The sequence below is a fragment of the Stylophora pistillata genome, chromosome 2 (assembly GCF_964205215.1).
Source record: "Stylophora pistillata chromosome 2, jaStyPist1.2, whole genome shotgun sequence".
NCBI lineage: Eukaryota > Metazoa > Cnidaria > Anthozoa > Scleractinia > Pocilloporidae > Stylophora > Stylophora pistillata.
In genome coordinates this window covers 28,939,130-28,953,516 of record NC_142520.1, presented here as the reverse complement: position 1 = coordinate 28,953,516, position 14,387 = coordinate 28,939,130, and the positions used below count along the sequence as shown (strand labels likewise).

Genomic DNA, 14,387 nt, shown 5'->3' with positions numbered 1-14,387 from the left:
TACATTTTTGTTTCCATTTATTTCATTCACTTAATTCAATACTCTTCAAAGAAAAAGTTATCTAATTTTGAATCATAAAAATTACCTGATGTAACTATATTTCGCTCAAGATTATAAATCATAACCACTGTATTCCTAGTTTCAGCGAAAAAAAATTAAAAAAAATTAATTTAAAAGATAAATTAGACTTAACAAACACGATGTTGGCATCAAAGAGGCAAATATTTCTTGCATACAAGCCCGGTCAAACGCACGTTAAGCAACACCTTACAAAATTGTGGGATTGTATTGTGAGATGTTGTGAAGTAGCTCGCCAAACGCGTGCAACATCCAAATATGTTGCAACAAAAATTTGACCATTTTTAAACTTAATCCAACACCATACAACATCCTGAAACATGTTGCTACAGGGTGGCCAAACGTGTGCAACACGTTACGCGCAGCAATGTTGCAAGATGTTGCGTTGAAATGTTGCGTGTGTTTGGCCGGTTCTTAAGAAGAGATAATTTTAGAGACCAAGTTCTTTTCAAATGTGCTCAAATACTACACTTATAATAATAATGTTGATAATAATAATATAAATAATGATTTTAAAAATTTTAAAACCGACAAATTTTACAACCGACCACAACAAAAACAATTTCTTTTTTTTTCTTTGAGTTTTCTTTAGTTTAGGCTCATAATGCATTTGCGAGGTTAAAATTTTATCTAAGGTTTGTGAGCATTTCAGAAATCTCTCAGTCCTCTGAATTTTTAATTATACATTACCTCACCCACCCTAACCCTTTCTTAATATAAAAAGTATACACAAATTTCCTGCTAATAACATTTTCAACCATTGTACGCCCAAGGAAATGGATTTCCAAATTAGACTAAATCGTAACCAATCTAAACAATCTTGATAGGTGAGTTATGCCCCTGATAAAACGAAAGACAAAAAATTTCTCATGTCCCAATAAAAGAAGAAAAAGAAAATAAGAGAAGAATCCCGGTTCCTTGTGCCCTCAGTTCTTGAAATTCTCAATAATTCAAACCACAACTGGCTTTCCTTGTCCACCCAGAAAATAGCAATGTTCTATGCGGTTCCACGAAAATCAAAATATAATAGCTAATTTCACTGAAATATTGCAAGTTGAAATATATGTCTAATAAAATGTATGAAAAATAGCATATTATTGTAATATCAACTATCATAATAATTATCCATATTTGCAACATTAAAGTTCAATATATTCCGTGGACTAATTTCAGTTGTTGAATAAGGTTTCGCTTCTCATTTTCGGGTAGAAAGGAAGACCTTGCTGCGTTAAAGGTCTAAAAAAACAAAAAAAGCAAACAAACAAAAAAAAAAAAAAAAAAACGTGTAATATCAACACAGAAAATCAGACATATTACAAAATTTTGCAACAGATCAAAGCAAAAAAACAGACCAACTGTTAATATTTTCTCTACTTCTTAGGAGAACAGAAAAATGTTAATTAGAACATAGCTAGCAGAACCGCGCAATCAAATTCAATATACGTAAGCGTGCCCAAAATCCCGATAGTGCACGCTGACAGCGTCACCAAATCGCTTCGCCAGAAATTTTTTTTTTCGCGCGAGCGGCCATTGTTAGCGCGAGGAAAAATAATATATTTCGCGACAATAACATCCTCGGAGACCCAGGGGCTGTGAGTCGATTTCAAGTTAAGGGCAGAAGAGCCCCTGGGGACATTGTCTTACAAGACTAGTTCCAAACGGTCGCAGTCGTTCTGGCATCTGATTGGTGCCAGAAAATCTTTGTGTTTTTCTGCCCAATCAGAGTGAAGTGTCCTTTCGTGTGTTTTAACACGCACACATACAACAAGGTCTGTTGCTCCCTATGTTTGTTTGGGCCGTGCGACGAAGCTTTAGCCGAGATGAAAAGTTTCAGTCTCAGCACACAATGTAAGAGAAATCGATCAGATTGTCCGTGAAATCTTACCGGAAATTATACTGAATACTTTCGCAGGTATCACAAGAGAACGAGTTTAAAAGTTTGCGAGGTTCGTATAAAACATAATGGTTGCAGGCATTGATATCTCGCTTTAAACCTTAGATGAGATGTAAGCCTAAATCTTTCAAGATTTTTTGTATAATTTGCTGTAACTGAAACTTTTCCAATCCCGTGAAGCTATTTCGTCGCACGGGCCACGCAGGTATGTCGAGCAACTGGCGCTTAGAAAGAAAGCTTAGCTGAGTTTCCGGTTAGCTAATTAAAATCTGAACAAAGACTAATCATAGAGAACATCGTGGAAAGGAGATATGTCTTCGGACAGTTACCGAAGGGGTTTGGAGAAAGTTTAATCTTTCAACTGCTGCGTTGAGTGTTCAAATTCTTGAACTCGAAAGGCCACGGATTCTCTTCTAATCCCTTGGTCATTGTCATTTCACCTATTTTGTCGATTGTTGAAGACCAAGCTAAATACCTTTGATTATTGGGAATTGATGCTGCTTTCATTGGGGAAAACAAAACCAAAGACCAAGATATATTGGATGGAAAGGGCGGGTTTGCTTTATTGTCAATGTCAGCTTAGTACAGGGTTATCTACCCAAATCTAATAAACAAAAGTTTCCACGTTTAGCTTTTCTTTTTTTTTAAGCGAAGAGTATATTAGATTTTGGCCGGGCGTGTACAAAAAGTTGCGTAAGCGCCAGTTGCTCGACATACCTGCGTGGCCCGTGCGACGAAATAGCTTCACGGGATTGGAAAAGTTTCAGTTACAGCAAATTATACAAAAAATCTTGAAAGATTTAGGCTTACATCTCATCTAAGGTTTAAAGCGAGATATCAATGCCTGCAACCATTATGTTTTATACGAACCTCGCAAACTTTTAAACTCGTTCTCTTGTGATACCTGCGAAAGTATTCAGTATAATTTCCGGTAAGATTTCACGGACAATCTGATCGATTTCTCTTACATTGTGTGCTGAGACTGAAACTTTTCACCTCGGGCAAAGCTTCGTCGCACGGCCCAAACAAACATAGCGAGCAAAACAGCTGGAAAAATATGTGCGTGTTAAAACACACGAAAGGACACTTCACTCTGATTGGGCAGAAAAACACAAAGATTTTCTGGCACCAATCAGATGCCAGAACGACTGCGACCGTTTGGAACTAGTCTTGTAAGACAATGTCCCCAGGGGCTCTTCTGCCCTTAACTTGAAATCGACTCAGCCCCTGGGTCTCCGAGGATGCGACAATAATGGATACAAACAGAAACTCTGCCTACTAGTCCGAAAACGAAGACAATGTTTCTATCTGTTCCCTTGGGCTAGAGTTCTTAAATGAAGCAGAAAAAGAGAAAAACAACGGAAAAGGAGACTCGGCATCAGCGCCGTCACGATTCGCTTCAACTGATATTGTTGTCTGTTTTTCACGTCGGATTTGATGCACAATTCCACCGGCTATGTTCTAAAGCAATTGGTTCATGCTTTCAGCTGTGCACTATCGAGTTATGGAGCACGTGGGAGTTTGGAGAGCACTTAAGAACCGAGAGTTGCCCTTGGCTATCGCCTCGGGCAACTGTTACGCTTCTTTCGTGCTCTCCAAACTTCCCACGTGCTCCATAACTCGATAGTGCATGCTAAAGCATGAACCAATTGTTAAGTAACCAGTGGCAAGTGCGGCAAATATGTTACCAGCAAGTAAGGGTTTATTTTGCATACATCCCACGCTAAAGTTGCGATAAAAGTTTTGTAAGTCGCCCATTTCCACTCTCCCGTTTTTTTTGGCCTGTCTACAAAGACCGTGAGCCTTAAATAGCTCATCGCTGCTGGAGTTTACACTTATTTGTATAGGTGGTTTGCTACCGATCTCCAGAGACACAGGTAACAATGGTGAAAGGAACAAATGCTGGTGGACAAACAAAAGGAGCTAATGAGATATCTATTGTTTGCGTCCACCAACATGGCGCCAATTACGTAACGTGCAAACCACCTATTGTATGAGGGGACTGGACTGCAATCCAGTGATCCTGGACTGAATTCAATTAAAAGTGGTAAAAACCAAAAACAGTGCCAATCAGAAGAAAGGAAAATACCTTTAAGAGCCAATGGAAACTCGAAGTAAAAACAAAGAAACTGTCTAAAGCGCGCGAAAAACGCGGGCGACCAAGTCATGATTGGTTTTAGTTTTGCATCTGATTGGTTGGCGCTGATTTCCGAGCCAATCACAATCAATTACAGTGCTCTTTCTCATGAGATGTGCGGTAGCTTAGCTGTCATGCAAAGCGATGGATAGCGTTGGATAGTGAAAACCTAGAAAGAGACAACACAACATACCGCTCGGGTTAATTCTGCAGGGCTCAGTCCAATCTTATCAAAAGCAACGCCTTGTTCAAGGTCCACTCTTGTTTGGCAAACAAGAGGATCATCTGAGTTAATGGAAAAATTTACTCCGTCCTCGACGAACCTTGAAACAAAGAACACCCATTATTAAAATAAAACAAACAAGCAAACATATAGGGGCGCGGGCCGATTATTTAGACGAGGTCTGACCCAAACCGCGGTTTTACATAACCATTACATAACCATAAAAAGGTTCGGCTAAATCGAAGATGGCTTAGAACGAGGTTTTGTTGAATAACGCCTAAACTTTGTCTAGACAACCGGCCCACAATGTTTGCTCAGAGCGAAATTGATTTTTAACAATTATTTTTGTCCATAGAAGGGGTAATTTCTCCTTTTGGACAAGGACGTCATTTCACAGCTGTTAAATGAACTTCTAATAAATGCTACATATCATTGGGTCGGTTTAACCATGCCTGCTCTAAGAGTAAAAATCTCATAATTATTAATATAAGGTACACTTTCATTTCGGAAGTCTCCATTAACTACCTTAGTCATTTTATATTTAACCTACATAATTATATATCTATCTTGTTTAAAGAACAGCCTGAGTAAAAATCCTCTAAGGCTACCCATCCCTTGCCACATACCAGATTTACCGAGTTCGCAATTTTTTTCTCCCTAAAAAACCAAGCCCTTTTCTTTCTTGAAACAGCTCTCCGAGTGCACCTCAACTGAAACATAAACTGATAAGCGCGGATCAGAATTTTCTCCTTTTTTTTTTAAACTTCATACCTTCTTAGTGGATGTGTTTTGAAACATGGCTTCACAGCACCAGTTAGTATACTTGATGTAGGACACACCTGTTGGAAAGCATCAACAAAAAGAAACTTCTTGTCTTGAAGAACAATACTCACACTTTCAGAGCTATCGTTGCAACATCTTTTCCTAACCTCTAGATGAATTTTTTCTTTGACTATTCTCTGATAGAGTTCAGCATCTTGTATGACATGATATCCATGGCCTATTCTTTCAGCATGAAGGGTGTCTAATGCCTCAAGAGAAACAAAATGTAAAATGAGTGCCAGTGATTGACTGATCACCAAAAAAATTCTCAATATTTCCCCTGCAAAGGAATTAGGAGTGTAAAAGGAGTGCCCCGTGCATGATGGTCATCCCATGCTACTACCCAGCCAGCAGCAGGCTCTTGTAACTAGGGCAGCAGGACGTCCATTTCTCTGCCTGTGGGAAGATGTGAGACAAGTGCAAAAAGGTTTTCCAGAGGTCTGGCACTAATACAGACCTCTTGCTATCTACATGTTTATCAGTTCTACAAATGGTCACATAAAGAGGTCCAATTTTGTCACACCTCTGATATTCATATTGCACATTCCCACATGACACATCCCACATGACACATCCCACATGACACATCCCACATGACACATCCCACATGACACGTCCGACATTTGGCACTGCGCAGGGAATTTATAGTGAACTTTCACAATGGTATCACATTACAGTTGAGCACAAAGTTCCTAGCCAGTTGTGGTCTGGGGCTTGTTTCTCAAACACCTCATGGTCAGCGATTCCCAAAAGCTGTTATTGTTATTGTTGTTGTCATGTTTTGCTTTAACAATGGATTTATATTGTTATTTCTGTACAGATATATTTGGATTTCAAACAATAAAAATATCAGAAAATGAAACAAACAGCTGCACTACAGTTCCTCAGATTAACATTTTAGAATAATTATGGCTTTGGGCTTGTTAATTAAGCAACTATAACTTTCCAGAAACTGGCCCATTGGTCTCTGTCTTACCCCACTGGGGTAAGAAATACTTGCAGGAAAAGAATGCTGCCCAATCAGGCTTGCTCTTTTGATGCAAGCTCTTAAAATGAACAAAGTATTGACTTCACTTTATACCAATTAATTGTATGTCTGCTTGTCATTGTGCCCTTCAATGACATGTTGACTCTGAAGTTCACAAAGGCTTCCCACCATTGATGTAGAGTAACAATGATAATCTTTATAAGATTAGGCAAGGTAAGAAAAGATGCGCTTACACGAAAATAGTAGAACTTTGACCCTTTAACTTCCAAGATCTGATTGTGAATTCTCCCCTCTAGCGCCACACACTTCCTGGTTAATTGGTTACAAGAATTTGGTGTTCAATCAAGGTAACAACTTCCACCTGATAAGTTTGAGTATTCTCATTACCTGTTTACTGGATCATGTATGGATATTACAGGGAGAAGTTACAGGTTAATCACTTCTGGGAGTGAAAGGGTTATGGTAACTTGGCAAGGTTGAAAATAGTAAAGAAACTTTAAGGCCCACAATTCAAGAAAGGACATCAACAATACTGATTTTCTTTATACTTTACAAGGTATCTGGAAATAGCTCTTTGTTGGATAACAGTATACTCTGGTAGTAATTATATGACACACCTCCAGTTTAAAATACTTTTGTTGATTGATACTTACTATTTTCACATTAGCAGCTGGACCTCCTTCTCCGGCATGAACTGTTCTATGTATGTTGAGCCTTTTAGCTTCCTGCACAAAAAATGAAGACTTCTTTCATAAATGGCAGACCTACAATGTCAGTAAGACATTTTACAGGGTAGAACAACTAACCCTATCAACCAGAAAAAGGGAGGACATAGGTCAATGGAAGGGGATTGTGAATGTGGAATTATGTCCCTTTAAATCTGCTATAGTCCATACTCCCAGTTAGCTCATTGGATAGAGCACTGGACTGTTGTGTGGGAGGTCGAGGGTTTGAGCCCTGGCCGGACCAACACTCAAGTTCTTAAAACAAGTGAGAAGAATATGCTACCTTTCTATATCAAGAAATGGTTAGATACTCTACTCTTCTCGGATAGAGACAAATAAATGGAGGTCCAGTCTCCTGTAGGGTTAGGGGTAGGAGACGTTAATTTCCCATGCACGAGATTACTGTGTGATGGATGTCCTCCCCTGGGGTGGTTGCTGGGTGAGAATTGGCCCTGAAAAGCCAATTAACATATGTATGTATATGTATGTATGTATGTATATATACTATTCAAAAATTATCAGACATTGTCATAGTGATTACTTCACACAAGTCAGTCTTTTTGATCTCCCATATCTTTTAATCTAAGATTATATTCTGGGTTAACTTTATAACATCCATTTTGAAATCCATTGACAATGCACTCCTTATAATCTGATCTGATTGGCTTTCACTGGTGTGCTTTAATCACAAATTTTACACTTTATTTCCCATTTTTTCCCAGTCAGTGAGACAGCTTTGCTAAAACACAACAACTAATCAAATTTAAAGGCTTGTTTGAAGAAATCAATCAAATTGCAGGAGAATGAGACAACTTCCCGGACATTTTACAAACCAGTTCAACACACTGGATCAATAAAATACTTGACTGTATAAACTAAAAAAATTGAATTGAGCTAATTAAATTTGCAGTTTTCAAAAAAGATGTAATAAAGTGGTAATTGAACTTCATGAAGTGCAATTTTGGTCTGATTTCAAATCAAACTTGTGCTTTAGACCAGATTGTACTCAAATCAATTACCACTATTAATCAAGAGGACAATATAGACACAGACAGATGCAGACTAAAACCTCATAAGCAATCACATGTCCCTCCATAGCTGGTCCCTGCCACACTGGCTCATCACCAGCAAGATCAATTCCAACCACTCCATCATTTGCAAATTCCTGGCAGAGAGACACAACCTCTTTTGAAAAATCTTAAAACAAACAAAAAAATAAACAAAAATTTAATTTTGCAAATGCATACTCAATCGGAAATAAGGAATACATTCACTTTGCTAAAGGCAACGAGTACTGAATGTCTGTTGATGTTTAGATTTCATACAATCAGGTAAATTTGTTTATCAAGAAATGCTGAGTTCTTGATTTCTAAATGACTATGTTACGAGAAACTAATTTCTACCAGCGATTTTATTTGATTATTTCAAAACGTAATCTTGTTTTTCTACTTCAAGGTGCTTGTACATGTTTCTAAATCTCTTCTCACTTAACACTAAAGATAATGGTATGTCGAAAATTTGAGTCACACACTGTCAAATAAAATTTCATTCATTTCAACAATCAATGTGTTCAGGAGGTAGGGGAGGCAGACAATAGACCCAGAGAGGGATCTCTGAGTCATCATAAATGCAAACTGCCACAGGGAAGGTGAAGTGGGGAAAAGCTTGGAGGAAAAGTCGTAGCAAACCACAAGGTGACCCCTTCAAATCAAGGGCCTTTTAGCTACCTGCCATAAGAGTTGGAGGCCACCACTCACTACCAATGATAAATTTCTGAGTTAAACCAGCCGAATAAAATCTATTAAATGATATTGATGTATTACCGGGCATTTGTCGCATACAACAGAGAATAGACCGTGCAATCACACCAAAATCTTCAGCTCCCTTTTTCAATCCTCTATTCACTGCTTCCACTATAGCTTTTGGGGACACTCTCTCCTGGTCTGGAAAGGCTGAGTTTTCTGTACAAAGAGCATGAGGACTGTAACGAACTTCAAAGTATAGGACACCACTTGCTGCCTGATCTTCACAAAACTCATATGCTATTCTTTCCATCGCTTCAGTATCATTTCTGAGTTTGAAAAAAAAATTAAGAAAGAAAATCATTAAGTTTTATTGACAAGAGTAGGTAAATTATTGTACAGCTTTCAACTACTCAAAAACCCTTTAAAATCGTAATCTAAACTGACTTCAATCAGTTACCCCACAAAATACCATTAGTGACCAAGACAGTGACAACACAGTATCAAACAGTTAAGGGAATAAAGGAAAATATTAGTCAGGGGTGTTATAAGCTGATCCAATACTGAATTCTCTGAGCCCACATCACAAGAATTGTAAAGAAGACAAGACAATAACAAGAATTAGTATATACCAAAACAGTGGATAGCATTGAAGGAAAGCTCTGATTGGCTAGTCAAACTCCAAATATCCTTTGCTATTTACCTCTGAGCAACTCGGGAAAAAATGGCGGCCCAGTTTGCATTGATGACAAGCGAACAAATCACTCAAATTAACGACTGTTTTAGTATATACTAAAACAACTATTCACCTCAGTGTCGGTGGTTAGTGGTGGATATTTACCTCGCTGCTTTGCGGCTCAGTAAATATCCATCACTAAGTACCTCCACTTTGGTGAATAGTTGTTAATTACCAAATAAATGAGATCTTGGGAGTGAAAAAGTTAACTGATGTAATGACTGAATCAGTGCTCACAGCTATCTAAAATTCAAGATTTGAGTCTTTAATTTGAACAGTAATGATTGTTTGAAGCAGACAGATCACGAGAAAAGAGACAAATAGATTGTGTCAGTTCTGATACATAACTGTTCCAAACTGTTCCCAGGGAGGGGTTAGGAGCGATTCCAAAATGCAAGGACAGTTTTCAAGCTGTCGATTTGTTGTTTTAAAACCCAAAGGTGATTGACAAGTAACCTCTCTTGAGTTAATTTTTAAACAGGTAATGAGATAACCCATTGCAATGATGAGTAAAGAGAATAAACAAGTTTGAAAGCTGTGGGGTGAATGTCCTATGAAAAAAAAAAAACATCAGTTTACTGTTTTTTGGGGTGAATATTCAAAAAAAAAAATTCATTGTTTTTATAATAGTTCACACCATCCCACCATCCCCTTAGTTTGTCTTTAATTTTCTGAAGAACCTTTATGGGTTAATTCTGGGCCAAAATATTTTGTTTAGTGGAAGCATGTAGTGCATTACATTTCATGGAGAGGACAGTTGCATCAAAACAACAAGAAGTGGTTCTACTGGGGAGAACTTGTTCAAGGCTACATAAAATACTAACTTGACAAACTGGCATGAGCTGTTTTGCCATCAAACTTTGCAGCAACAATATTCTGACTTGGGTATAATTAATGAGTTTATCTGGTGAAAATCACTGGAGATGCATCTGAGACTCTTTAAGTTCTGAAAATTTTCTAGTGGGGGTGGGGGCATGCCTCCAGAACCCCCCTTGTGGATGGGACCTACAGCTCTTTGTCAGGTGGCTGGTTAAAAAAGATGGTAGGAGTGTGTACAAATTTTCCAAGCTTAGAGTTAAGTTCAGGTAACGTAACAGTGGGTTATGTTCATAGTACTCACCGAATAAGGGGGTAAAATACATAAAAACATCTCAAAAAACCTGCCAGAGTTGATGGTTTATTTAGGCTAATGGATACATAGTCCTTTAAAACACTCTTATCAAATGAAGGTAGCTGATAATGCTTCTTCCTGTAAGTACAACAATATGAGTTTAATATTTACTTGTGGATCTTGCTTTGCTAGTTATCTTTTGAGTCCTAAAATGGATTTCCACACATATGTTTATTATTACACGACTCGGGCAGTCAGAGGGCCAATAACTAAAATCAACCAATCAAAATGCTCTATTGCCAGTCCAATATTCTCTAGGTATTGGACCGGGCACTGTCCCGAATGGTCCCGAACGATACCACACTTGTGTCCCTTTGAACTTCAGTCGTATAATAAATCTCTTATTGACCAAGCTTGCTCGGGACCATACTGGAAGAATATCGGCCCTCGGTCTTTTTTGTACGGACCTCGCTGCGCTCGGTCCGTACTGTCAAGACCTCGGGCCAATATTCTCCCAGTACGGCCCTCGCGCTTGGTTAATAAGATATATATATTTACTTGTGGATCTTGCTTTGCTAGTTATCTTTTGAGTCCTAAAATGGATTTCCACATATATGTCAAGCCATGGTTTGTGAAAACCAAGCCTTCAAGTATACGGTGACATCTTCACCCCACCCCACCCCCTCCCCTCCCCCTCCCTCCCTTCCACAATAACAATTCCCTCTTCTTACACTGGACTTGATGTAAGCACCCTGGGAAACAATTCAACATTGGATAATCTGTGAACTGAGTGCTAAGGATGTAAATACTATTGCTCAAAATGATTTTAGGTTAAAAAAAATTATGATGTTTCAAGCCATGAATTCTTTAAGGTCAGAGAGAGATGGAATAAGGTAAAGTTTTAAAGATTATTTAACAATTATTTGCCAAAGGTGTATAATTTTTTCAGCATAACTGCTAAATTCTGAAATTACTTTTGAAGTCTGTTGTAAATTTGTTTTGTTGTTGAAACCATTCTGATACATTTGTTTTTAAGACTCGTATCAAGATGAGCAACCAGTCTGTATTAGAATTTATCAGATTTAATTGGTTGAATCAGCAAAACCTTCATTTCTATCTTTTGAAAAGTGTTACGCCAATCTTGGTAGCATCTTTTACGCTCTTCTATGGCACTTATCACTTCTTGCATTACTTCAACAAAATGGAAGGCAGCCATTTTGAAATCAGGTGCCCCCTGTGTTATAATCACCTTGTACTTGGTGATTATTGCGAGATATGATGTAATTCTTGACCGATCAAAGTGCATGTATTTCTATAATCACCAGAGCAATTATACTAGGCAAACTGTGCCTGAGCAAGGACAATTGCAAAAGTGACTGGAAGTGATTACTAAGACTACGGTACAGTACTTAGCCAAATCAATGAGGGTCTGTATCCTAATAGCTCCATCAAGATGAACATGAAGCTCCACCTGAAAATAAAACATGCAAAAACAATAAATAGAAGTCCTTCATCATATGATTGCTGATTGTTTGGTCTTGATTGGCTGGACTGATTATTACTCACATAGTAAATTCCAAAAGGAAATCAATTTTGATTCAAATTACTGCAAGGTTTGAGGAATAGAGATTTGATCAAGTCATTGGGAGTTGAATGCACTTCATAAGTAAAAGCATGTCGGTAGTTTGCCATTAAATTAAAATGGAACTCCAAAGTTTCCAACAGTGTAAACAATTGCTGATCTTTACATAATGGGTCATTAAACAGATTAAACTTGACATGTACGATGCAACTCTCCACCATACTTACTGATTCAGTTTAAGTTTAGTGCAAGGATAATGCGTTGTTTCAGTATTGTGTAACTCGACACACGAAACAACACCTCCAGTCCCGCCCAACTTTCTTTAACCGAGGCCCAAATATGGACACAAATATGGCTAACGACTCAGTGATAAATTTTGCCAAATTGCTAGCAATTTCTTTGTAATAATGACTTACTTAAAAGCTATGTTTGAGCATCATGAGAGGGCAGGATCTTATAGACGTTTTTTACTTAACCTTGACGTGAAATCCAAACAGTAAGATAGTATCATCGATCGCATTGGATTAAATTAATGATCAAGATCTTGATCACTAATTTAATCCACGTTGTAACGTAGAGTTTGAAAAATGAAAGTAAACATAACGATTAACTCGAAGCAAATTCTAACTTTCGTTTATTGAAATGTACGTTTCAAGGTTAAGTCAAAGTAAAGAGATCGGACAACAAAAAAGCAATGATTTAGGAAAGAGAGTTACCCGTCACAACACGTGTAACGTGTTAATACTTATCTATAGCCCGGCAATGTAGCGTTAAACATTTGCACAAAGTAAACTCATGTCTACAGGGCAAACTTAGCAGTGAAATCAAAAATGAAAAACGCTCTTTTAGCGCTCTAAAAGAGCATACGGTTTGTTTTTTGAATAAATAATTCACACAACAAGGTCAGCGTACAGTTAGAGCCGGCAAAGAACGCCATGCTGAGTGGAAGTGGGAAAATTACAAGATGTAGACCGCTACTACAACAGCACTACAAAATATATTTGGTTGCTGCGGACAAATCGGCTGATGTGGTTGGTTGTTTTTCAGTCAAGCCTTAAATAACTTCACCCTCACCGACTTACTTTTGACTTTGGCTGTTTAAGAGCCATCTCTCTTCAACTTCCCGGTTTTTCAACATGAACGTTTCTGCGTGTACTTCGTGACGACTGCGTGACTTTTTGCGCAACTTGCCTGGTCCCGAAGAGGGGTAGGCTCCTCGCTCCTTGCTAAGTGGGGGAAGGGTAGGAAAGGAACCTACAGCCATGGAAGCAAGACTTGATCAAATGTTTAATACCAGTATTGCAGTAGCATATTTTGTATGCAGATGATGCTGTTCTCTTTTGTGACGCATCAACACGTCAAGAACTTCAAATTGCTCAGGAACGTGAATTCACTGAAATCAGTAACTGGTACACTGATAACAGGTTGACTACAAATGTCAAGAAGACCAAATTTATGCTGGCAGGCAGTAAAGGATGTTATCCTTATTTGAAGACTTTGAGTTGCAACCAAATGGTACACAAATCGATCGCGTGCAGTCATTCAAATATCTGGGATTGATAACGGATGCAAAATGGAGTTGGAAGCCACATATCAGCAATTTGCTAAAGAAATTAGGTCATCGTCTTTCTTTGTTTAATCGCATATTTCATATGTTAGACAATAGAACTCGCATAGCCCTCTACAATGGGCTAGTGCTGCCACACCTTCACACCTAGACTATGCCGACACAGTGTGGGGAGATCAACCCGGTCTAAAATCAGAAATGGAAAAATTGCAAAGTTTTCAGAACAAATTTGCGAAGAAAATTAAATTAGGCAAGATGTCTTCTTCAGAAGCTCTGAGGTGTCTGAATTGGCTCCCTCTGGCTGGAAGACGTCTATTTCATCGTTGTACCACCGTAGAAAATGCAATCAAAGGAGACATTCCGCAACATTTCATTTGAAAGTTTTAAATCGACATTGAGAAGTTCGCATGGCTACAACACTAGAAATGGCTACTTACCTAGACTGCCTAAACCTAAAACGGAATGCGGAAAGAGGGTGTCCTATTTCCGTTTTACAAATGACTGGATGTCCCTCCCAGTATTTTTAAAAAGGCCAATGCCATGCACAATATTTAAGGAAAACCTTACAAGATTCTTAATGGATAAATACTATAAATGATGGATAAAACTTTAGATATACGCCGTTTTAGATCTGTGACAATTGTATTTCTTACTTTTTATTTCTGCGGAGGACCTCCCTGAAAACCACGTATTTACGTGACGGGTGCTTCCTCCTTAAAGATTGTTTATTTATTTATTATTTATTTATTTTAGTAGCTAACATGGTAAAGATGATATGTCTT

The 14,387-nt window shown here is 38.1% G+C and overlaps 1 protein-coding gene across 3 annotated transcripts; it reads right to left on the bottom strand.

Moving 5' to 3' along the window:
• Positions 1 to 13,213, bottom strand: LOC148738232 (adenosine deaminase-like). Of its 3 annotated transcripts, XM_088750266.1 has the most exons (10): positions 13,121 to 13,213; positions 11,866 to 11,927; positions 10,466 to 10,594; positions 8,691 to 8,938; positions 7,937 to 8,064; positions 6,796 to 6,867; positions 5,262 to 5,363; positions 5,104 to 5,171; positions 4,303 to 4,432; positions 1 to 1,314 (listed from the first exon to the last, which is right to left on the bottom strand). In XM_088750266.1, the coding sequence occupies exons 1-10, from the start codon at positions 13,145 to 13,147 to the stop codon at positions 1,225 to 1,227; spliced, it is 1,056 nt and encodes a 351-aa protein (XP_088606392.1). In that variant the 5' UTR covers positions 13,148 to 13,213; the 3' UTR covers positions 1 to 1,224. The 3 variants fall into 3 exon arrangements, with proteins under 3 accessions (XP_088606392.1, XP_088606394.1, XP_088606393.1); XM_088750268.1 differs by lacking the exon at positions 10,466 to 10,594; XM_088750267.1 differs by lacking the exon at positions 11,866 to 11,927.
• Between the last annotated feature and the right edge of the window lie 1,174 nt (positions 13,214 to 14,387).